This window comes from Desmodus rotundus, chromosome 9 (genome assembly GCF_022682495.2).
Source record: "Desmodus rotundus isolate HL8 chromosome 9, HLdesRot8A.1, whole genome shotgun sequence".
In the NCBI taxonomy this organism is placed as follows: Eukaryota; Metazoa; Chordata; class Mammalia; order Chiroptera; family Phyllostomidae; genus Desmodus; species Desmodus rotundus.
In genome coordinates, this window is record NC_071395.1 from 62,723,946 (window position 1) to 62,749,507 (window position 25,562).

Genomic DNA, 25,562 nt, shown 5'->3' on the forward strand with positions numbered 1-25,562 from the left:
CGATGTTGGGGCAGAAAGAGGGCTCCCTCTACCCCCAAGCAAAGTGCCAAATGCTAGGGTGTCTGTGCAGAAGCAGCCAGCCACACTGGCCCACACGCCCCTCAGCCAGATGCGAGGTCCTGGAGCCAGGACAGGGGAGGGATGTGCGCAAGGACACGCAGCAAAGCAGTGCTGAGAGCCAGGCCTTCACGACCCCCACCTCTGCGCTGTGGTTCCCCCCTGTGGCCCTTCCTGCTCTGCTCTCATTCCTCAAACCCGCTTTAACTCTGCAGCTATCAAGGAAGCCTCCCCTGGCCTCAGCCCGAGGGAGCGTCCTTTGTCGGAGCCAGATCCTAAACCTGTGGGTGGGCACCGCAGAGGCAGAGTTTGGCTTAACCTTGAGGAAGAACTTCCTGGCAATCAGCTCTCCAGGAACCAGATGTGAGCTGCTGGGGCTGGGGTGGCGGGCACCCTGTCCCTGCAAGTGTGTGAGCCAAGACACGATGTGGCAGGGCCTGCTTTGAAAGGACACGTGAGGCAGCACCCTGAAGTGGATTCTGGCTCCTGGCCAGCAGGCCCTTAATCAATGTTTACCTTATCTCTGACTGCTGGAGGCACTCAGCATCCTGTCCCTTGGGGCACTCGGGCAGAGGCTAGGGGAGCTCCTGGCAGGAGGCACGAGGCTTATTAGGCCCTGTGTGTCCGGCACAGGCCTCTATCCCTAGAGGGCGGGCGCACAGGGCATTTGTTGAGTAACGAGTTGGCCATCATGACAGTCGGCTCACCTTGAGGTGTCCCAGGTGCATGCGGGCCCGCTCACACATGTGCAGGAAGTACTTGACGTTACTCTCATCCAAGATGATGTACACGGCCACCTTCCTTTTGAAGCCGGCATCCAGCAGGTCCTTAAAGATGTCTACGTCGGTGAACATGTCCATGACCACGGCTATCACCTGGGAGTAGGAAGAGAGACTGGGGCCTTCATTCAGATAGGCAGCAGGGGCGACAGGTGTCTCGCAGGACACACGGCCCTCCTGCACCCGCCACCTTCTCTGGGTGACGCTCTGGCCCTGCTTCCTGAAACCTCAGGGCTGGGGCTGGGAAGTGTTGGGCTGTGGGCCTTTCCAGCCCTGAAATTCTAGGCTCAGTATGCCACACTTAAGACAAGAGACTCTCAATCAGTGGCGCGGAGAGGACTCTGCGACAGCAGGGAGGTGGGGAGAGGCTTGCCCCTCACGCCTGCTGCATCCCTACCACAGACTCTAGGAGGCCGTGCGCAGGCCCCGAGGCAAGGTGTGCAGGGAGGCATGGGGGAGAGAGCTGTGTGGGAGCCAGGGAGGAGCTGACTCTCAAAAGTCGTGAAGTCAGAAAGGGGCTGCACCCCGAGAGTCCCCTTCCTTATGACTGTCGGGGCTCAGCCCAGGGGCCCTGTTTCAGTCTGTTCCTGGGTTGCATTCCTGAGCCCTCCACCTGCTACCCTGAGATGCTGAGATGAACCAAATGTGTCAACAGCCAGGAGTTAGGGTGGCAGCTGGCGTGGTTGCTCACTGAGGTCGCCCACGTGTTCCTGGGTTGGTGTGGACTTTGGCAGGCTCCCCTGCCGCCCAAACCTGTACATGTGCTCCTCCTGTCGTCAGACAACCTCTGCCCACAACAGCTGACCTCCACATTCCTGGACCTGGCTCAGGGCAGAGCCCCAGAGGTCAAGGTGCTCCTCCCCCACCCATAGCCTAGCCATAGCCCAGTGTGGTCAGTGACACCCCTGAGGCCTGTGGAGGGAAGAGGCGCAGGGAAAGGACAGGGTAGTGAAGATGAGCCTGCTGGGCACAGGGGTGGTCAGCAGGCGCTTGTGCCTGGAGAGGCTCACAGGCCATCAGGCACTGGCCTCCAGTCTCTCGTGCCTCTTCCCTGTCCCACTGGGTAGCAAAGGGGAGCATGTCAGTCTCAGGACTTCTTGGAAGAGCCTCACCCTGAGAGGTGGGGGATGCGCTCTGTGTTACACATAAGGCCAGACACTCAGGCCAGAACCTACCCCAGCCTCTCAGGGAGCCAAGCTCACTCCCACCCCCAGCAAGGGCAGGCCTGGTAGTCCCCGCCTCCCCAGCTGGGGTCTGCAGACTCAGGGTGACAGGGAGGCAGGCCGGATCCTGCTGGCGGTGTTCTGAGCCCCCCAGTGAGCGCATCAGGCTCCCCCTGCAGGCCACCTGTGCTCCTCTGGGACTACAGGCCCCTGCCCTGCCACAGACATGATCTCTATGTGACCCTCAGCAAGGCACCTGGCTTCTGTCATCAGCATGAGAAAGGGCCCAGCTTTCTCATCGGTACGGCGGGTCTCGTGGAGCTGTGAGACCCAACTAGCATTCCCTGATGACAGGCCCAGGGTCCTCGCTGTCCCCTAGGAGACAGCCGCTCTGTTGTGGCATCTTCACAGAGCTGTCCCAGATGAGGTAGGGGAGAGGCTCAGTCCCTGCAGGGGCCAGGCCCCCCGGGAAAGCCAGGCAGACGTTGGCACCAGAGTTAAGCAGGGACTCTGAGAGCAGCAAGCTACCATCCCAGGAGACATCTAAGGAAAGGCCAGAGGTACTGGGTGAGTGGGTGGCAAAGGCACAGATGACACCCAGTGCTCTCACCAGTTGATGGTGATGAGACCCTGAGGTGGATGGGGTGGCAGCAGACACTTCCTTGCCTGTGACCCGGCAGCCCCAAGGCCATGGCAGCCCTGGGACCCTTTGGATGGGCTGCTACTGCAGGTCAGCAGGCTCACGTGCCACCCTGGGAAGGGCACAGCCAACATGCTTCTCTGTGGAGGCGGCCACCCCATCCCTTCTCCGCACCCCCCACCCCCCACCGGATTGGTCAGGCTTGGTTCCAGGCCCTGCCTGCCGTGGCGGGCGGAGGCTTGCCCTGGGCCTGGGCTGGGGGACATGCCCCAGCAGGACCCACTCCATGTCTGTCCTTCCCCACGTCACCCTCTGGCAGGCAGGGTGCCTGATCCAGGGACCCTCTGCTGTCAGGCTGCATCTGCTGGGGCCTGCTCCCCATAATGGGTCCCACTCCCCACAATGGGTCCTTCAGGGGTCCCGGAGCTGAGAGTAGCTCCCTCCAGGCACTCAATCTTGTACCAGGGGAGGTCAGAGAAGGGCCTGTAACAGGTGCCAGCGAAGGCTGGGGGTGGAGAGGGGTGCTGGGCAGTCCCACGGAGGCCCCACAGCGTGCTCGCAGTCAGAGCCCAGAGGCTCTCTGGCAGCCCCAAGTCCTGCACGCCCTGCTGCATTCTGTATGTGGGGAAGCTGGGACCAGAGACTTGAGATTAGAGCCCAGGGTCCTGCACCCCAACCCAGAGCACCTTCTGCCCTAGAGAGTACAGCTAGTGCCAGGCCTTGGGCTACATGAGGGTTTCTAATGAACCCAACAACTGCTGCCTGTTCAGTCCTTGCAGACATGCTACAAGCCACTCCCATCTCACAGAGGAGGACACTGAGGCACAGGGAGGTTGCCACACCCCTGCCTGTGACAGTGTGAGTTCGTCCAAGGCAGAGCCTGTCTGGGCCCAGCTAAGGATGGGACCCCTGGTTTGCCACCTGCCAGCGGGGGTGCTGGCCTGGCTCACTCAATCTGTCAGCTCCCATACCCAGGCTACGGGCCCCGCCTGGGGGTAAACACCAGCTGCTCTCGTGGCCCAGCTCATGTGTTCCCCCGGAGGGCCTGGGCAAGGCCAGGCCAGAGCCATGGGAAAGACAGAGGGCAGGCTGGGAGGGGAGCCTGCCCTGCCCCGGTGTATATGAGAAGACCTCACAGGACAAGAGGTGGGTGGCCTGGGTCCTGGCTCCAAAGCTCGTTCCTGTGACCACTGGGATTGGCAGTGTTCCGAGGGGATGGAGATAACAGGCATACGTGCGCTTCGTACTCTAGGCCTGGTCACCGTGGGGCCGACAGGCAGGTCGCACAGGCCAGTTGCTGAGGGAAAGAGGGAGCCTGGTGGCCCCCAAGTCTTAGTCACAGGAAAGCCTCCCCTCAAAGATGCAGCCACAGAACAGGGAGGGGCCAAACACCATGGACAATATACAGGTTTCCAAAGAACAGTGGGGTAGAGGCTGGAGGATGTTGGGGGGCTGGGGGGCTGTGCCAGGGCTACGGTGGAGGGGGCATCACAGGGACTGGGGTCAGCACTAGGTGTGATTGGTTCTCGTGCTCAAATGCCTCCTCACATGTCTCAGGGTGGGGGCGGGGTGGGGGCTGTGCAATATGTGCAAGCTCCCAAAGTATGCGCCCCAGCAGCTCCCACCCCTCCCTCCCCTCCACACATCCGCCAACAGCCAACCAAGGGATTTGCTTCCTGCCTCCTACTAGGTCCGGATGCCCCTGCCCCCCACCCGCCCCACTCTGCAAGAGGCTAGGATGGCTCTCAGGTCTCCTCTAATGCCCCACCTATCTCCTGACTGTTTCAGGATACCTTACATATCCTTGGGGTGGGCAGACATCCACTTCCACTTGAGAGATGCTGACACTATGGCCCAGAGGGGAAGGGACCAACCCCAGGTCTCCCCTGGAGCCAGTGGGAGGATAGACACAGGTGTCTGGCCCAGGCCCCGATGCCCCACCATGGGCACCTCCACTGCCTGGGTGGTTACAGGGGGAGGAGGGGCGACTCAAGCAAGGAGGGCCGTGTCTGAGCCACCATAGAGCAGCAGCCCCCACCTGTGGCCACCGCCCCCAACAGAAATGGCCTGAAGCCTGCTGCCAGCACTGGGGGCATGGCCTGGGGGCACTCAAATGAGTGCCCCCCATCAGCCCTTGGGCCAAGTAGTCTGAGCCCTGGCAAGGATGGAGCAGGACCAGGGCTGGACCCACAGGCTCCAGGCCATGGTGTGGTGCTGGGCAAGCCACGTCCCTCTCTGAGTTTCAGTTTCGTCATCTATGAAACGGGGAAGGTCAGTGTGCCGCCCAAGGCTGTCCCAGCCAAGAGGTCCCCAGCTCCCTGTGCCTTTCCAGGGTGGCAGTGTGGGCTCTAGACTGTCTTTCTGGGAAGATTTGTGAGGACCTCAGGCAAATGCCTCAGTTCTTTCATAAGGTGATAACAGTGCCCACCTCACTCGGCTGCTGGTGCAGTGCCTGGGCCCGTTCAGTAGTAGGCAGTGGCTGCCACTCTCCTGCGCCCCCCTCATCACGCCAACCTGAGACTGTTCCACCAGACCCACAGCACCCTCTGGGGTGGACAGCCCGGGATCATCACCCACCACCTCCCACTCCCCTCTGTGCCAGCTGGAAGTCTGGTTGAAGGCGGCGCCCCATGGGCCGGGCACAGGGCAGGCCGCAGGAGGTCCTGAGGGTTGAGATGATGGCCATCAAGCACAGGATTCAGCTTCTGCTTCCAGCCAGACAGCAGAACAGAGCCTGCGCTACCCTCCTGCCTAACAATAAAATCCAGGCAAAATCCATGATGGCAGAGCCCATAGGCAGCACAGTAGGTGCAGGGCTCCCTGAGGGGAGGGAACCAGCGAAGCAAGCAGCAGAGCTGCCCCGGCTCCCTCCAGCCATGGTGTGGGGGAGCTATGGGGTCTGGGCATGTCCCTAAGCTGAGTAAACAGGGTTTGCTTAGAATTTGCAGGGCACGTACCAGATGGGCAAGGGCTGCACAGAGCAAGTGCCACAGATGGCAGAGGGCCCCCACGAGCCTGCAGCTGGTGACCATGCAGCACATGCCTGGGAGGAAACTCCAGGAGCTGGGACGAAACCCCAGGAGCTGGGACAGGCACTGGCTCACAGAGAGGCAGGGCTGTCTATGTCCCTGCAGGGCCTGCAGGGCAGCCTCAGAAGGACACTGCCCAAGGAGTGGGCACCCAGGCCCAATAGGGGCTGCCAGACTTTTTCTGTAAAGGCCAGAGGGTAAATGTTTCAGGCTGCTGGAGCAGACGGCAGCTGGAGACGGCACAGGAACAAGTGTAAGTGTCTGCATCCTATGCCTCACGGAAGCAGGCAGTGGGCTGGACGGACCTCATCTGCAGTGTGTGACTCCTACCTGCCACCCCCCACCACTGCACTGTACTGGCCCCATCTAACAGACCTTAACAGCAAGCCCCAAAGTGTTACACTGTTTCCAAGCAACTTCTCTGCATCCCAGAACAAAGCTCCAAAGTATTTAAAGGAAAAAAAATCAAACTTAAGCACTCCACAACGTAAAATTATCTGCTATCCAATAAAAAATTATGAGACACACAAATAAACAGAAAAATAATGACCCTCATGAGGAAAAAACTGTCTATCAAAACTAACCCCAAATGGATACAGATGTTAGAACTGACAGTTACAGACATGAAAAGAGTTATAACTGTATTCTATATGTTCAAAAAGTTACTTAGAGACAGGGGAGATATCTTTTTAAAAACTCCAAATTGAACCACAAGAGATGGTTCAATATTTCAGATGAAAACTACCCAGGCTGGGATTAATAGCAGATCAGACACTATGGAGAGAAGCCCAGTGAACTCGAAGACATCAAGAGAACCGATCCAAAGTGACGCACAAGGAAAGAGACTGAAAGACCAGGATTAGAGCTTCAGGGAGCTGTGGGTCAACTTTGAAGATCTAATATAAGCATAATTAGAGTCTCAGAAGACACCAAAGCATAGGGTGGGGTTGGGGTGGGCAGGGAGACAGAAAACATTGAAAAAATAATGGCCACAAAGCATTTCCACATTTGATGAGAACTATACATCCACAAGCCCAGGAAGTTCAATGAACTCCAAGCAGAAGAGACAAAGAAAACTACACCAGAGAACATCATAACCACATCACTTAAAATCAGTGATGAGGAGAAAATCTTAAAAGCAGCCCGAGGAGAGAAGACCATTCATTGCACATTGAGGAACAAAGGTAAGCAGGTTTCTCCTCGGAATCAACGCAAGCCAGAGGACCTGGGAGCAGCATCTTTAAGGTCCTAAATGGGAAAACTGTTAACCTAGATTCCATGCCCAGTGAAAAGAGTTTTCAAAGCCGAAGGTGAAAGAGGGGCCGTGTTTGACAGCCCAGGGTTCGTCCCCAGCAGACCTGCACTGCAGTCCTCGTGCAGACAAGGTGGAGGCTCCGGGGCTGCGGTTCCTCCCATCCCCTCCCTAGGGACCTGCAATGGAGACAGGAGTCGCTGCTACCCTGCCCCCAGCCCCCTCCTCCAGCAGGAGGGCTGGGGCAGACCTGGCTGCACTACCTCAGTCCCAAGTTCTCGACGTGGACCTGCCGTCTGAAAGACCAGGAAAGTATCCCCAGGCATTGAGGATGCTTCCTGGGAGCCCTGTCCCCACTGTGGGCAGAGCCCTCCGACTCCTGGGGCTCTCCACAGTAGTCGGCCCATACCCTGGCTCGAAAGACCTGCCCCCAGCTGAGTCCTGCCTCCCGGGTAGACAGGGAGCAAGTCTGTGATCACAGTGACAAATGCTGGGACACGCCGCACCAGCTTGCGGACACTGTGCAGGACCAAAGGGGGGCAGTGACAGCCACTCACATTTTCCAGGGCAGTCACTGTCAGCGGGCAGCAGCGCCTCCTGTTCCCGGGCTGCCCTCTCTGCCGGGGATCCTGTGTCTATTGTAGCTGTGACTCCACCCACTGCCTCCCAGAGCCACCCGGGTCCTGAAATAAAGCCCTGGCCATCAGCACTGCCCTGAGGGCAGGTGCCTCCAGCTCTGCCACTCCTTCCATGGGTGGCCTATGGCTGGGCACTTCCCCACTTGCAGCCTCAGTTTCTCTTCTCGGAAACATTGGGATTTGGAGTAGATGGCCACTCCACTCCACTTCTGGCACCTTCCTCACTCTCTGCACTGTTAAAACAGAAGCCTTATCAGAGCCAATGAAAGAGGGCTGGGGCCTCCAGAACAACCAATGGCTGAAGCAGGATGGGGTCAAGAAGCACATACTTGTCTGGTCCAGAGCCCTCTGACTGGGAGGCCAGGCTCAGCCCAGCGGCCAAGCCGGCCCTGGGTCTCCAGCCTCCACACAGGCACATCACCCCCTCAGCGTAGCTCAGGAATGCTGCAGACACAGAGCTGGCAGAGCGTGGGGAGGGCCACCCAGTGACTGGGGCTGTGCCCTGTGGGCAAGACCAGAGGGCGAGTTGCTCCCTGTCCCTGCCAGCCTCAAAGGGCCTCGCAGTCCTCTGAGCTTCCAGGCCTGCAGGCCCAGGGTCCAGCCAGTCAGGCCGCCACAGTTGTCAGCAAATGGCCCAAGTTGAGGATTTTCAGACTGGAAAATTGCAGAATCATAAGTTCAAAAGTGTTTAAAATGTTAGCTTCTCCAGGGTCAAGAGTGACAGACACTGTGGAGCCATTGAGCATCCTAATCCTCCGGGAAGACTGGCCTAGAAAAGACTGGCCCAAAGTCACACAGTGAGCCAAGGCAGGGCTGAGGCCCCCTGAGCCACCTGATGCCCATATCCCCTCTACTGCACTCGTCCAAGCCCCTGCTTGAACTCCTCCCAGATTGGGAGCTCACCACTTCACCCAGACTTCTCCCAGAAAGTGGCAGTCAGGAGAGGGGTGAGGATAGAGGGAGAGGGAAGGAGGGAAGAGAACTGGCACTTACTGAATGCCAGCCCCTTGCCAGATCCTACACCAAATGCTTTCAGATGCCCTTTCTTCCACCGAAATCTCACCACAACTCTGAGGCGGTGACGTCATCACCATGGCACCAAAGAGGAAGGAGCAGAGGGTCTGAGAGGCGAAGCCACTGTCTCAGGGCGGCCTGGCTAGATAATAGCAGAGCTGGGGCTCAAGCCGGGGTCTGTGTGATATGCCAGCTGGTCTTTCCACCACCCCACATGGCATTTAACCTGGGGACCACATGGCCTCAATTTCCTCACCAAGGAGGCTGGTGCAGCCCACCCAGGCCAGGGCCTGCTGGGTTATAGGGTGTGGTCTGGTGTGCTCAGTGTCTGATGGGCGCTCACCACTGTGAGGCCCAAGGTTATGGAGCAAGGAAGTGGCTGAGCTGGACAGGCGGGCTATGGACCTCTGAGAGCACCAACTCCCTACTGCTGGCCCGGGGGAGGACCCTGGCTTCACAGTGAGCCCATCAGACCAGGGAGTCTGCGGCTCTGTGGAGCCCAGTGTAGGCAGGCTGGTCACACCAAGGAGCCTGGTATGACCTGCAGCAGGCCGTGGCCTGCTCTGGGCCTCAGCATCCTCATCTGCAACAGGAGGGCGACGACAGGCCTCGCCCCACAGGATTGAGGGAGGGCAGGGCTGCAGGGGTGAGGCTGCCTGCCCAAGAGCTGGGGAGCCAGGGGTGCGCCCAGCCCAGGGGTGCTGGCCCTCCCTCTTGGCAGAAGTGGCTCTCCCACTCCCCCCCGCCCCAACCCCCGCTCAAGTAAGAGGCAAATGCCATTGGGGAGGAAACCTTTGCAGGAGACAGGAGCAAACACGGGATGTTGTTATCTGATGGTTCCCCACCTGGCAGGTGAGGGCCTTGGGCTCCAGGCTGGGAATTGCCAGAAGAAGCAGGAAGCAGCTCCCTGAACCTACTGTGTGCCCCTGGGACAGTGGACCAGGCCACCTTGGGGCCTCCTGAGGTGTTTAAGCTGTCCTGGTGTTGCCCAGCTCAGGGACAGTGAGAGCCTTCCCTCCTGGTCTGCAGGGATCCATGGTGGCTGTAGTCCCCACCACCCTCTCCTCACCAGTCCCAGTACGCTGCCCCCTCAGGGACAGCCAGTGTTTAGGAGCCTGAGGTGGACAAGAAGACCAGTGAAATTGCTCTTACTGTCCTGAGTCAAGCTGGGGAAAGGCAGCAAGGCCCCAGTGCTCCCAGGAAAGCCTGGCTCAGAGAGAACAGCCAAGACGCCGCTTCCCTGGGGAGAGGGTTCAGGGCCTGCTGGCCTGGGCCTGGGGCCCAGCTCCTTCAGCCATCAGCCCTGTGACCTGAAGTGGGTTATTTGCCCTCTCCGTCCCACCAGGCCTCAATTTCCTCATCTACACACCAATGGAATTGCTGGGAGGCTTACAGTGTAGGTCAAGTGCCCACTGTACCTGGCACATAGCTGGTGTTTAACAAATGCCTCAGTGCATGCTCTGATTCTCCTACAGCTGAGCCATCCGCCAGGACTTCTGTGTGTGGCAGTGGAAGAAAGGATGTGGGCTTAATCAGGCATCAAGAAACCTGGTTCCTGTCCCTTCCTGCTGGGTGGCCCTGCGTCTGTGTCCCTGTTCCCAAGCCCTGACCTGCCTGGCGTGAAGTCCAGTTCTAGTCTAGCCATGGCCACTCATTCCCCCTCAGTTTCCTCATGGGTATGGGACTCGCCCCTGTCCCTGGGGCCTCTACGCAGGCTGCCAGGTTGGGAAGGGCCCTACCAGGGGCCTGGTCCCATGTTGTGTGTGTGTGGGGGGAGGGGCACTCCTACCCTAGCCCCTCCTGACCAGTCCAGCCTCTCCCGGTCTCTCAGAGGCTGCACCTGAGTGAGAGTGAGGCCGGGGCTTGTCCCTTCTGGGCATGATACTACAGGCCTAGCCTCTGGAATGCAGCTGAAACCCCATAGCAGGGTTTTTCCCAGATAAATCCCTGGCTCCAGGGGCAGGGGGATGGGCAGGCAGATAACCATCCATCTTGGAAAGTCCAAGCCCACTGGGGCTGGAAGCTGTCTCAGAGCACAAGCCGCCTGCTGAAAGTCACATAGCCAGTGGAGTCCACTGAGACCCAGGGCCACCCGTCTCTGCCCTGCCTGGCTCCCAGAACCCCTGAGGAGTCTAGAATCACAGGGCAGCAAGGTGTCAGAGCTGAAGGGACATTAGCAGCCTTCAATGCCTGCACCCATTTTATAGATAGGAGGACTTGGGTTCAGAGAGGAGCTAGGGCATGTGCCCGGTCACACCACGGTGAAGGCAGAGCAGGGACCTGACCCCAGCACTCTTGACTTCTTATATGGTGGCCTATTAGTTCCACTCTAGTCTTTGGGGAGTGGGGGGATCTGCTGGCAGCCCCGACAGGAACAGTCTCCTAGTCCCCTGCCCCAGGATCTGCCTGCCATGTTGATGGCAGGCTCAGCTGAGCAGCTGGCAGGCCAGGCTGCCCTGACTCAGTGGCAGCAGCCCCAGGTCAGGGACCCAGTGGGAGGGGGTCCAGTGTTCCAGCCAAGTGGCCCGACAGTGGGATCCCCATTCTAGGCCTGTACTGGTACTGGGGCTGAGAGGAGGAATTGGGGGAGAAGGGAAAAGGAGTGATTCATGGGAAGACAGATGGCAGGAAGAGTTCGAGGGCAGGTGGCCAGGCAAAGGGCTCTGTCAGCATTTGTCAGCATCCGTCAGTGTCCCAGCCCAGCCCTGTGGGCCTGGAAAGCCTCCGGAGCCGGAGCTGGAGCTGGGGAGATGGGAGGGTTGCAGGAGCTGGGGTGAGCTGCCCCTCCCTGCCCTGTCCTGGAGGCCGAGGACAACACAGGCCTGGTTCCCACCCCTCCCCCCAAGAGTAGCTAGGTGACCTTATAGAGAGCCTCAGTTTCTACATCTGAAAAATGGGGAGTTAGCATTACCTGAAATTATAAAGTTCCTCGAACTCAATAAGCAGCAGCTATTGTTATTGCAGATGGCTCAAGCGCACAACCCTGTTGGCCCCGGATCCCAGGGTGGATGTGACAGGGAAGCAGGTGGGCTGGAAGGCAGGGGCTGGTGCACTACAGTGCGGTGGGATGAGAACAAATCCCTAACTTCTCTGTGCCTCAGTGTCCCCATATGGAGGATGACGTGCTTGGCCTCATTGCCTCTGAGACCCCTCTTCTGCGACCTCCAAGGCACCCTACTGTCTGAAAGGGCGTCAGTCTCTGCAAGGAGACCCCATTCTTAGTGGGGTGACAGTAGGGGTCAATGCCGTACCAACTGTGGTACCACACAGAGCGGGGTTCAAACCTGAGATGGACTTCTTGTTTAGAAGGTGAAGCCTGTAGCCTTGTGGGGCCTTTATGGGAAGCAAATAAAGTTACAGAGGGCCCATGAGGTGGCTGGGTCTCAGCCCTGGCCATAGAGACATGGGGAGGCTGCCCTGAGGGCCCAGCCTAGCCCCAGGTGCCCCTGGCTGGCCCCGTCACCAGGACGGGCTATCTGTCTTTCTGTCTGGGGGAGATTAGACTCTGGCTGTCCCCACGCCAAGCTGGGATCTGATGTCTGCCTCCTTTCTACTCCTGGTGGGGAGGAGAGGGAAGAGGAGGGTGAACCCTGGCACAGCAGGTCAAATTTCCTTGGCCTCTGTTTCCCCAATTTTAAAAAGGGGGTTGAAGTTAGATAATGGACCCCAACAGACCCTCCCAGGGGATTGGGTTCCATGACCTCAGGTCAGGCCCCACGTCAGCAGCACCTCCTGAAACCATAGCAGGTGAGGGGCAGGTTACTCAGCCTGAAAACTGTGAAGACTCCTTTCTCCTCCCCCTTCTCCTCCTCTTCCTCCAGCTCTTCCTCACTCCAGTCACCTGATTCTATCTTCACAACAGCCAAAGACACAGCCTTTATCCTCATCACCTCCATCCCACGGACCAGAAACCTGAAGCCGCAAAGCTGCCCGGGACAGGCTGAAAGCCAGGCTCCCTGACACAGGCTCTCGGACTTGGCCAGGCCCTTGGACACAGAAACTCTGAGTTTCTGGAAACCTAAGCTGTGGCCACCTCCTCAGCCCCTGATCCACTTTTGGTTTCTTTGCCCAAGAGCTCCCCCAAGCCCTGTCAGCCAGCATCGTCCCCAAAGCCAGTGTTCAGATCTTGGAAATTTGCTGCCCCACTCTGGGCCTAGAACAGTGAAGGGTCTGGATTCCACTCAAAACACCTTGCCCACAACCTCAGCCAGGAGACACATTGCTAGTCACTCACTGCTCTCTACTGAGCCCAGACCTGACCTCAGAATCCTTCTCAACACAGCTAGCTAGGCAGGCTTCCTCAATCATGTCAGGATGCCCTTTAAAACCATGAAAAAGGCACTTCCCACCCAGTAGGAAGAAGTATCCGCTCAAGGTCATGGCTGTCCAGTAGTGGCCTGGCTGTCTCTGCAGGTGGCGAGCTCCTCTTTTCAGAATATGTGTCAGTGTGTCAACTGAGTATAGCTACCCACACCAGGGACACTGTATGGCTTGGCAGGGGTTGGGAAGGGGAGGTCTAGACAATGCTCGAGGTCCCTACCAGTGTGACATTCAACCCAGGTGGATAGCCCTCAGCTGCACTCACTCTGCTCCCACCCCTGAAGACCAAGCCATCCCTACCCGCACATCCCTGGCTGAAAGGTTCTGCCATTGCAAAGCACATGAAGAGGCTCAGAGAGGATGAGCAACTGGCTCCCCGTTGCCCAGCACCTCCAGGAAACAGGCACATTTGGACTCAGACCTCCAGGCCAGCCTCAGATGGGCTCAGGCGACTTCTCAGTCTCCATGACTCTTCCCCTGCCCAACAAAAGCAACTTTGGAGAGCTCATGGTGTGTATGAGAGCCTCGCTTCTTAGGGGTGAATCAGAGCCATCCCAGGGGCAGTGAGAGAAAGCCATATAATGCTTTCCCACGCCACTGCAGCACCTTCTTCTGGGAAACCTGCTCACCAGGCCTCGGGAAATCAGAAAGACCCCCCCACACACACACACCAACACACACAACAATGCACAGGGGCCCTTTGAGATGCGGCAGCCCACTGTTACCTGCCAGAGGACCCAGGCACCCTATCCCTCTGAACCCCCTGGGAGCAGGAAGGAAGGCAGCCACGAGACCTACGGTGGACTACTGGGGACTCTCCATGTTGGACTTGGAGGGAGTGTTCACCGGGGTGGGAGGTGCTGGGGGCCAGATTCCTCTCCAGGGACTCCTAGCAGTGGCTCGCTCACCTTCTGGGCCTGGCTGATCATCTTGCGCACCACCTCTTTGATGTGGGCCTGCCCATCAAGAGGGGGCTGCATGTACACACTGGCCCGGGTCACACCACGGTAGGCGATGGTGTCCGGCCAGCCCAGGTCCAGCTGTGGGATGGAGCGGTCTGACTTCTGGGGCCAGTACTCCAGCGAGGGCGGTGGCTCTGCCTCAGTTGGGACTCTTCCTGCCCCACTGGCCTCCTCACCGTCCCCAACTCCATTGTCCTCAGGCCCCAGAGGACAGCCTGAGCCCCGAGGGTCCTGAGAGCCCGGGTCATACACCTCAATAGTCTCCAGGATGCGCTTGAGCTCCAGCTCTGAGAGGAAGTCGCGGATGTTCTCCCGGTTCAGCACCTCATAGAAGGCCTCACGGCCGTGGGCCACCAGGGCCTCCAGTGCCAGGCGCTGCTCCTCACTGTAGAAGAACTCAGGCTTGGACTCGCTGGAGCGCCAATTGACGTGGCTGTTGTCCAGACACTGCACCTGGGAGAAGGCCATGGTGCCACCTGCGCAGCACCTCTGCTGGGGTGGTCAGGAGACAGACGTTCAGCAAGGTCTGGGTCCTAACTCCAGCGAGGCTGGGACACAGTGTACTCTGGGGCCTTGGGGCTGCCTCTGCTCCTCTCCTGTAAGGAGCCTGCAGGAGAGACAGGACACAAGCAGGGTCAGGCAGAGCACAGGGCTGGCGTGCCAGACGGGGCTTAAGGAGATGGGGGCACACCCTGGGCCAGTGTACGGTATCTGTGTGGACAGGGCACTCACATCCCGGAAGATTTCTGGGGCTGCCTGAAGTTCTAGGCTACTTCTGGGGTAACTTCTTCCCAGAAGTTTCCAGTAGTGGGAGGCAGGAGACTGAAATCAGACGGACACCGGCCCTGCCCCTCAGGGACGCCTGCATTCCAGGGCTTCCGGGAAGTCCCTGGGCGCCAGGATGGGTAACCCAGGGGGCCTGCCTGTAGGTGGCTACGAGGGGGGTGCCGGGGGAGGCGCGACGGCGCTGTGGGGAAGAGGGCACCAGGACCCTGGGTTGCGGGCCAGGGCGAGCTTACCTGGCGGTCGCAGGGCAGGCGAAGAAGCAGGGAGGGAGAAACGGTGCGCGCAGGTTACAGCAGGCCGGTGACTAAATGCCACCCCGCCCACCCGCCACCACCTGAGGTCACGTGCGGCCCCGGGGCGGGGCCGGAAACTGATTCACGCAGCCAGCGGACCCAGACCTGCCTCCTCCGCTGCGCCGCGCCCAGTCCAGGGTGGCAGACAGGTGAAAAGCTCAGGGACGGAAGTCCAAGTGTTCCGGAACACTGTGCCTGGAGAGGAACGGTATTCCTATTGGGGTCCGCCAGCAAGTGAACTGACTTGGCACCGCCCTCTATTCCCCGGGCTGGTGGGAATCTTGGTCCCACCCTATCTACGCGGCCTCCCAAGTCGGGTGGGAAGTCCCCGGAGATGCCCAGCTGTCGGGTTGTGGAAGTGGAATTGGGGGTAATAGGCCCGGAGTCCCCAAGGCAGAGCTAGATTTCTGACCCAGCCTTAGGAGCCTTCTCAGAGCTTGGTGTGGACAGAGCTGGTACCCAGTTCTAGTGGAGAGCCCTGCTCCCTGCTGGAAGGGGTCCCCTCCCCAGGACTGGTCCTGCTTGATGAGCAGCGCCCCACCTGCGGCAGGGAGAGCTAGTGAGGGCTGCTGTGGGCTGGACCAAGCCCAGCTCCCTGGCCTGCGTCCCTGGGGCTTGGGACCCTGGTTATGGGAGGTGTGGGGACCACATCTGAAGTCAGGCTGCCAGGGGAGGGACAACAAAGCCCATTAAACCTGGCCAAACAGCCCAGACCCCACTGCGTGCCCCAGCCAGTCAGCCAGGCACCTGGCCCAGCCCTTCCCTCTGTCCCACATCGCTGGCCACTTGCCCTGGATGCTGCTGCTTTGTGCTCTGTGCTGCTGAGGACTGCAACCCCTGCTCCCTCAGGACCCTCACTGCCACTCCCCTGCCTGCCAGGCCGCACCTGGGTCCACTGCCCTGAGCAGTGACTGCTGGCTCCCAGCCCCAGGACCCCTGGGGTCCCCATCAGTCACCCCTGTCTCCAGTCCTGCACTCCACCCTGGCCCCAGGGGGCATCATTGTGTCTGAACATAGTGGCCCCAGAGAACAGGCCCCTGAGCACAGCCCTGCAGGAGCCCAGCGTTCCTGCCAGGTACGGGTGGTGGAACGGCATCCTCCTCAGCAGGTGCTGTGGGCATCGCTGTCCTAGGGGTTTTAAAGCCTGGTTTACAGCCTCTGCCCCTAGGGACCCAGGAGAGGACCCCCTCCAGGTCTCTGCCACTCTTCTGTTCTTACGTAGTACCAGGGCCTCTGGCTCATTAGGGAGCTCTGGCTCTCAGGGGTGACAGGCCTCCAGGCCTCCAAATTCCACAGTTACCTGCCCAGAATTACAGATTCACAGAAGTTGTCAAAAACAAAACAAAACAGCTTGCATGCAGCCTTCACCCAGCTTCCCTGGTGGTATCATCTTGTACAACTACAGTACAATAATGTCACGGCAAGAGTGTTGATGTTGCTGTGAACCACAGTGTGTTCAGATCTCACACGTGTCCACGTATATGTGTGCATGTAGATATATGCAACCTCGTCACGTGCAGATTTGTGTAACCACCACTACAGTCAAGATGCAGAGCTGTTCCGTCACCACCAAGTTCTCCCTCTGTTCGGCCACACCACACCCCCACCCCAGCCCCTTGCAGCCCCTGGCCTGCTTTCCGTCTCTGGGATTCGTCCAGGTGGTTGTGCGGTTTGATTGATAGCTTGTTCCCTTCTGTGGCTGACTGGTGCTCCATGGTGTGCATGGACCACACTTCATGTAACCATTTCATCTGATGAAGGACATTTGGGTTTCCAGCTTGGGACTATTATGAATAAGGCTGCTATGAACATTCATGTATATATTACATAGGTTTTACATTCCCACCAACAATGCATGAGTGATTCAATTTCTCCATATCCTTGCCAACATGTTGCGTTGCCACTATTGCTTTATTTTAGCCATCGTATAGGCGTCTCTTATTGTGGTGTTAATTTGCATTTTCTTAATGGCTAATGACATGGAACATATTTTTATGTGCTTATTTGCCATCTGTATGTACTCCTCAGTGAAATGCCTGTTCATGTGTTTTGCCCATTTTCTAGATTGGATTTTTTAGTGTTTACTGTTGAGTTTTGGGAATGCTTATATAGTCTCCATATAAGGCCTTTGTTGGGTATGTGGTCTACAGCTATTTTCTCCCGGTCTGTAGCTTTCCTTTCTCTCTCTTTTTTTCCAAGTATATAATACAGCTGACTCTTGAACAATGTGGGGGTTAGGAGCATTGAACAACCCCCCTCCCCGTGTAGCTGAAAATCTGCATATCATTTTTGATTTCCCCCAAACTTAACTACTAATAGCCTGCTGTGACCAGAAGCTTTACTGATAATACAACCAACTGACATATTTTACATGTTATATGTGTTATACACTGTATTCTTACAAAAAAGTAAGCTAGAGAAAAGAAAATGTTATTAAGAAAATCATAAGGGAAATACACTTAAAGTATTTATTGAAAAAAGTCCATCTATAATTTCAAACCCATGTTTGTTCAAGGGTCAACTGTATGATATTAACCATAATCACTATGGCGTACATTAGCTCCCTAGAACTTACTCATTCTTTTTTTAAGATTTTATTTATTTGTTTTTAGAGAGGGAAGGGAGGGAGAAAGAGAGGGAGAGAAACATCAATGTGTGGTTGCCTCTTGGGTGCTCCCTACTAGGGACCCTGGCCTGCAACCCGGACATGTGCCCTGACTGGGAATCAAAGCGACCCTTTGGTTCTCAGGTCAGCACTCAGTCCACTGAGCCACACCAGCTGGGGCAGAACTTGCTCATCTTATAACTGGAAGTTTGTACCCTTTGGCCGACATCTCCCCTCTTCCCCTGACTCCTTAGTCCCTGGTAACTACCATTCTAGTCTTTGTTTCTATGAGTTTGGCACTTTTAAATTCCAAGTATAAGCAATATCATATAGTAATCGTCTTTCTCTGACTTATTTAACTTTGCATAATACCCTCTAGGTCCATCCATGTTGTTTCAAATAGCAGAATGTCTGTCTTTCTCATGGATGAGTAATATTTTGTTGTATAAACATATATATACATTATACATATGTGTATATATAATCTTTTTTATCCATTTATCTGTGGACGAACAGGTAGGTTGTTTCCATATCTTGGCTATTGTGAGTAATGAACACGGGAGTGCAGATATCTCTTAGAGGTAGTGATTTCACTTCCTAAAGACATGTAACCTAGCGGTGGGATTGTTGGATCATATAACAGTTCCATTTATATATATATATATATTTTTTGAGGAACCTCCCTGTTATTCATAGTGGCTGCACCAATTTACATTCTCACCCACAGTGCACAGGGTTCCTTATTGTCCACATCCTCACCAATGCATGTCATCTCTTGTCTTTTTAACGACAGCTATTCTAAGAGGTGCAAAGTGGTAGCTCATTGTCGTTTTGATTTGCATCCTGATGATTAGTGATGTTGAGCACTTTATTATGTACTTCTTGGCAATTTGTATGTTTCCTTTGGAAAAATGTCTATTCAGTTCCTCTGCTCATTTTAAAATCAGAGATATGTATATACACATAGCTATTGAGTTGTATGAGTTCTTTATCTGTTTTTGGATATTGTCCCTTTCTCAGATGTATGTGTTGCAAATATTTTTTCCCAATCTGTAGGTTACCATTTCATTTTCTTGACAGTTTCCTTTGCTGTGCAGAAGCTTTTTAATTTTATATAGTCCCACTTACTTGTTTTTGTTTTTTTGCCTGTGCTTTAGGTGTAAAACCCCAAAAATCATTGCTAAAACTGATGTCAAGGAGCTTAGCCCCATGTTTTCTTTCTAGTTTTCAGGTCTTATGTTCAAACCTTTAATCCATTTTGAGCTGATGTTTGTGAGTGGTGTAAGACAGGGGTCCAGTTTCATTCTTTCGCATGTGGACATCCAGTTTTCTCAACACCACTTCCTGAAGAGACTGTTCTTTCTCCACTGTATATTCTTGTCTCCTTTGTCATAAAGTAATGCACTATATATGCATGAATTTATTTCTGGGCTCTCTATTCTGTCCCATCTACCTATGTATCTGCTTTTGTGCCAATACTATACTGTCTTGATTACTATAGCTTTGTAATGCAGTTTGAAATCAGGAAATGTGATGCCTCCAGCTTTGTTTATCTTTCTTAAGAGTGTATTGGCTATTTGGGGTATTTTAGGTTTCAACAAATACTTTAGAATTTTGATAGGGATCGCATTAAATCTGTAGATTGCTTTGGGTATTATTGACGTTTTAACAATATGAATCCTTCTAATCCCTGAGCACGGAATATCTTTCCATTTATTTGTGTCTTCTTCAGATTCTTTCATCAGTGTCTTATAAGTTTTCAGTATGCAGATGTTTTACTTCCTCGGTTAAATTTATTTTTAGGTATTTTACTTTTTTTGTGACAATTGTAAATGGGATTATTTTCTTAATTTCTCTTTCTTATAGTTTATATTGTTAGTGAACAGACACACCACTGATTTTTGGCTATTGATTTTGTATCCTGCAATTTTATGAAAGTAGTTTCCGTAGCTCTTCTTTTCATCTTTTTCACAGGCATATTATACAGAGCAAAAGCTTTGAATTTTGATGGGGTCTAATTTGTTGGGGAGTGTAGGAGAGACAACCAATTGATGTTTCTCTCTCACATCAATGTTTCTCTCCTTCTTTCTCCCTCCTTTCCCCTCTCTCTAAAAAAAAAAATTATTTTTTAAAGAAATGGGTCAAAACTCTTCACCTGCCCCAGGTCTCAGATTTTCTACTGTTTTTTTCCCTAAAAGTTTGATAGTTTCATATTTAAATCTGTGATCTTTATTTAAATTATATTTTATTGTTGATGTTATTACAGTTGTTCCAATTTTCCTCCCTTTGTCCCCCTCTACCCAGCATCCTCACTCCCTCAGGATATCACCACACCATTGTTCGTGTCCATGGGTCATATGTATAAGTTCTTTGGCTACTCCATTTTCCTATACTCTCTGTACTGTACATCCCCATGGCTATTCGGTAACTACCTACTTGTACTTCTTAATTCCCTCACCTCTTCACCCATTACCCCACTCCCCCTCCCATCTGGCAATCATCAAAACACTCTCTGTTTCCATGATTCTGTCTCTGTTCTTGTTGTTTGCTTAGTTTGTTTTTTAGATTCAATTGTTGATAGATATGTATTTATTGCCATTTTATTGTTCATAGTTTTGATCTTCTTTTTCTTAAATAAGTCTCTTTAACATTTCATATAATAATGGTTGGTGATGATGAACTCCTTTAGTTTTTTCTTGTTTAGGAGTCTCTTTATCCGCCCTTCAATTCTATATAATATCTTTGCTGGGTGGAGCAATTTTGGCTGTAGGTCCCTGCTTTTCATGATTTTGAATATTTCTGCTAATCCCTTCTAGCGTGCAAACTTTCTTTTGAGAAATCAGCTGACAGTCTTATGAGAACTTCCCTGTAGGTAACCAACTGCTTTTCTCTTGCTGCTTTTAAGATTCTCTCTTTATCTTTAACCTTTGGCATTTTAATTATGATGTGTCTTGGATTGGACCTGTTTGCATCCATCTTGTTTGGGACTCTCTGTGCTTCCTGGACTTGCACGTCTATTTCCTTCACCAAATTAGAGAAGTTTCCTTTCATAATTTTTTCAAATAGATTTCCAATTTCTTGCTGTTTCTCTTCTCCTTCTGGCATCCCTCTGATGTGAATGTTGGAACAATTGAAGTTGCCCAGAGGCTGCTTACAGTATCCTTGTTTTTTTAGATTTTTTTTCTTCTTCTTGTTCTGATTGGTTGCTTTTTGCTTCTTTATGTTCCAAATCAGTGATTTGATTCTTGGCTTCACCCACTCTACTGTTGTTTCCCTGTAAATTGTTCTTTATTTCAATTACTGTATCCTCCATTTCTGACTGTATCTTTTTTTTAGATTTTATTTATTTATTTTTAGAGAGAGGGGAAGGGAAGGAGAAAGAAAGGGAGAGAAACATCAACATGTGAGAGAAACATCAATCCTCTCACACCTGGAGATCTGGCCCAGACCCAGGCATGTGCCCTGACCGGGAATCAAACCCACAACCTTTGGTTCACGGGCCAGCACTCAATCCACTGAACCACACCATCTAGGGCCTGATTGGATCTTTTTTATGCCATTGAGTTCCTCACTAAGTTCCTTGAGCATCCTTATAACCAGTGTTTTGGACTCTGCACCTGATAGATAGCTTATTTCTGTTTTGTTTAGCTCTTTTTTCTGGAGTTTTAATCTGTTCTTTCATTTGGGCCATGTTTCTTTGTCTCCTCATTTTGGCAGACTCCCTGTGTTTGTTTCTATGTATTAGGTAGAGCTGCTATGACTCCCTGTCTTGGTAGTATGGCCTAATGTAGTAGGTGTCCTATAGGGTCCAGTGGCACAGCCTTCCCTACCATCCAAGCTAGGTACTCGAGGTATGCCCTTCATGTGGGCTGAGTACACCCTCCTCTTGTAGTTGAGCTTTGGTTGCTGTTGGCAGATCACTGGGAGGGACTTACCCAGGCCAGTCAGCTGTAGGGATTGGCTGTAACACTCATGACCAACCTCTGCCCTCCATGGAGGATCAGCTGTACAGGTTCAGGGTGGTGGTGCTCCGACATGCTCTGTAGCTGTCCACTGGGTGAGCAGGCCCTGGGGTTTCCCGGGTGGTGCCAGCAAGGTCAGCCTCCACCTATGTTTTGCCTGGGGCCACCCTGCCTGAGCTATAAAGTTATCTGAGATGGCTGCTACTTGTGCTGGGCTTGGTGATTCCCAGGTGAAGTCAAGCTGTGAATCTAGACTAGCTGCTGCTAATACCATGCCTATAGCCACTTAGCAGGAGGTAAGGGAGCTGGGAGCTCACTGAGGCTGGCTGTTGCTTCTTTGAAAGGATTTAATAAGTTGTGAAGCATAAGCCAAGACCAGCCATTCATATGGAAAAGCCACTGTTAACCGTGTTAAGTTGGGTGGGATGAGTCTCTGGGGATCTCCAGGGTGAGGCAAACAGTGTTAGTCAGGTTGATGGAGTCTCAGATATGGCACCAGCCTGTGGCTCTGTGGCTCTGTGGGGGGAAGTTTCAGAAAAGGGACAGTAGTTTCTGCCCACCTTTCTGTCCAGGAGAAAGCTTTCCCCCAGCTCTTGCCTTGATGCCAGCCTCTTCAGTTCTTCCCTGCATGTCACTGGTGCCTTTCAAGTTGCTACCCCATTGCTGGAGCTCAAAGGGAGTAAGTCTGAGTAACTCTGTGTGCAGGCTCTTTAAGAGAAACTGCTTGGGACCCCAGAAGTTTCTTCCACTGATTCAGTCCCTACTGGTTTTTGCAGCTAGAAGTTATGGAGATTTATCTTTCTGGCACTGGAACCCTGGACTGGGGGGCCTGGTGTGGGGCTGGGACTCCTCACTCCTGTGATATCCCTTCTGAATTTTTACCCACCACACATGGATGTGGGACCAGCGTGTTCCATATCTCCATCCCTCCTACCAGTCTGGATGGATGTGGTTTCTTTAATTCCAGAGTTGAATTTCATTCAACTCTATTTCTGACAGTTCTGAGTGATGGTTGTTTTATATTTTAGTTGTAGTTTTTGATGTGGTTGTGCAAAGAGGAGAACCATGTTTATCTTTGCTGCCATCTTGACCAGAAGTCCTCCAAATCTGTGATCTATTTTGATGTAACTTTTGCGTAAGGTGTGAAGTGTAGGTTGAAGTTTGAATTTTTGGCCTATGGGTGTCCCCAGAAAAGTTTTATAGAGGAGAAAACAACTTCAGAGAATCATCTAACCCAGGGTCACAGAATAAGGGATTGGAAAGTTGGACTCAAACCCGATTCTGTGAACTTTTCTTCTGCTCCCCACTGTGACATTGACATATGGACTGGCTCCCATGAATGGCCAGGCCTGGATGGGGAGTGGGGAGCATCTTGATCAGTCCTCAGGGTGGTATTTCCAGTGGTCAGCTTGGAAAAGCCTCATTCAATCAGTCAGCAATCCTCAGAGCCTGCCATGCATTGACTTGTGCTGGGTACCGCTAGGCCCCAGGCTCCCCTGGGCCCAGGGTCATAGATAGGGAGGCGGGGCAGACACAGGTCACAGAGTTATTGGTGCCATGGAGGATGTTACCCTGAAGCTTTGGGGACCCAGACACCCACAGAGTTGACAGGAGTGAGCATGAGCCCCTGGATTTAGGAAGGAGAAAGGGGTGTTGCAGGAGGAGAGAGCAGCACACACAGAGGCCCAGCAGTGGGGGTGAACTTGGTGGGGTGATGTGGCCAAGTGGGCAGAGGGCTGTGAACGGGCAGTTAGAGCAGGTGATCCCAACTGCAGGGGGTGGAGGGCCACAGCAGGATGTGAGTGAGAAGGAGCATGGGCATATGGGTGGTTTTAGGAGCTTCCTCTGCTGCCCACAAAGAGAGTGGGTTAGATAAGGCTCAGTGATGAGGTGGTGCAGTTCCCCTGATCACGAAGCCCAGTGGCTGAACTTGGCATTGGCTATAGGGAGGGAGGACTTGGAGGAAAGGAGAGGAGTAACTCCCAGTCTTCCAGGGTGGGCCCTTGGCTGGATGTGGGTGTGGTGCCAATGTGGAGCCCAGTGGGGAAGCTCCTAGACCCACACAAGCCCCCTGCCCAGTCCCCTGGCCCTCACTGTGGGGGGACTGTTCACTATGGAGTTGGCACATTCAGGGGACTTTGTTTAAGTGGCGACGCCCCACCTCTGCTGCTGTCATAAAGGAGAGGTTGTTCTTTCTTGGAGTTCAGCACAAACACTCAGGCAGGTGACTTGAGCCAGCCATGCTCAGAGGTGGTGCCCACACCTAGAGCCTGGAATAGGCTGGATAAACACAGCCAGAACCTCCTGACTCAGGCTTTCTGAGCTATTATGTGGCTGTCATTCCTCATCTGTCCCTCCCAGGAGGGTTGAGTCCCCCAGGCATCACAGCCAGCCCATCCAAGCCCAGAACTTGTCAGGAGGGTTCCACCACCTACCCTCTGAATGCTGGACCCTAGTGGCTCCAGAATCCTGGCATGGGGCCCTGGGCTCAGTCCTTGGTCTGGTTGTGTGTCCAGGCAAGTTATGCCCTTTGTGTTCCTGAGTTCTCTCACCTGTACGTGGGGGTGAAGGTGGTAGGTCAGGGAAGCTGGATCCAACAGTGCCTGAACTCCTTGAGGGATCTTTTTGAGATTCTGTCACCCTCTCTTTCTTTCCTCCTCTGCTTTTCCTCCTTCCTCACTCATTCATTCATTCACAAATGTTCACAGAACATCTCCTCTGGGCCCAGATCCAAACTAGGTGATACCTGGGAGTGGGAAATGATTCAAACCCATTCTCTACCCTTGGGGAACTCCCAGTCTGTCAGGGAAGGTGAAATGTGCAAGAAAACAGTTGTGATACAACCCTTGGACTTGGAGCCCCTAGGAGGAAGCTACTCTGCCCAGGTGGGCAGTGTGCAGGGGTGGGGGGGTTGGGGGGGTGGGGGGAGGGAGTCAGGGAAGCATCAGGGGACAAGCCCTCTGCAATAGGCCAGGAAGCAGGAGGTGAACATGGGTAGGGATGGAACATCTGGAGGAGGAGGCATCTGCAAAAGCTTGGAGGAACCCAAGTGCTGGGTATGTATGAGAAAATACAAACAGGTCAGGGTGGCTGGGGCACAGGTGCCAGATGGAAGGACCTGGGACCAGTTGTCAAGGGCCTCGAATGCTTAGAAAGTATTTTTTCTCCAGGGAGCCATGGGCTCCAGGGATGGGGCAGGGAGGGGTTCCTGAGAAGTAAGTGGTATGAGCAAAGCTGTGATTTTGAAAGGATGGAGAGGATGGGTGGGAGGCAGTGAGGAGCTGGTGCTGGCGATTGCAGGGAGGAGATGGATCCCGCGTGGCACAGAGTGAAGCAGGTGGGGTGAAAACAAGAGAGGCTGAGGAGCTGGGGGGAGGTTGAGGGAGGGAGGGGGAGGATGGGGGACCATCACGGGGACAGGCAGGGGAAAGGGACAAATCTGATTGGACACACTAAGTGGGAGGCGCCTAGTGGATGGCAGGGAGCAGGTGTCCTGGGAGACTGGCAGGCTCCAGAGGCCGAGAGGCCTGCTGCGGTGGAGGGTCATGGGATAGGGGTGATACTGCTCCTGCCCTTCTGACCTAGAGGAAGGGATCTGCCACACACCCTGGTCCTGTGAGTTGGGCATCTAAGGAGGGGCCTTTCAGCAGAGGCATTTGGAGGGGGCAGTGCTTAACCCAAGAGTGCCCTGTCTGCACAGGGAACCCCAGGCATGGAAACCTCAAGGCTGCTGCGTGGAGATTTTACCCCCCTACTCGCCCACCGCTGAATGGGCCTCTGTGGCCCAGCAGCTCCATGCCCACCCCTTCTGGCCACCATTGGGTCAGCATCCGTCTCTGAGCCTTCCTGTAACTGCCATCATGGGCCTCTGCTGAAATCCCAGGGGACAGGAGCCACAGGCGCTTAAACAGTGTTTCCCGGGGAACAAGTGAGAGGAGGTGGTACTACTTGTCACCTACACTGTGCTTGTGAGCCAGGCAGAGACAGACCGCAACTGCTGTGGGTGGTGGAAGAGCAGATCCCCGCCAAGCCTCGAGCACCCCCCCCCGCCCCTCCCCCCCC

The 25,562-nt window shown here is 54.3% G+C and overlaps 2 protein-coding genes across 4 annotated transcripts in view; one reads left to right on the plus strand and one right to left on the minus strand.

Annotated features, from left to right (window-relative positions):
- The window catches only part of FAM83G (family with sequence similarity 83 member G), a 28,376-nt gene extending 13,355 nt beyond the window's left edge, over positions 1–15,021 (minus strand). Inside the window, exons 1-3 of the mRNA XM_024564645.4 lie at positions 14,874–15,021; positions 13,801–14,461; positions 765–932 (exon numbers count right to left, since the gene is read on the minus strand). Coding sequence (XP_024420413.1) covers positions 765–932; positions 13,801–14,322 — 690 coding nt within the window. The 5' untranslated portion in view covers positions 14,323–14,461; positions 14,874–15,021. The remainder of the gene's footprint in view (positions 1–764; positions 933–13,800; positions 14,462–14,873) is intronic.
- The window catches only part of SLC5A10 (solute carrier family 5 member 10), a 69,869-nt gene that overhangs the window by 30,943 nt on the left and 13,364 nt on the right, over positions 1–25,562 (plus strand). The gene's annotated exons all lie outside the window — the stretch shown is intronic.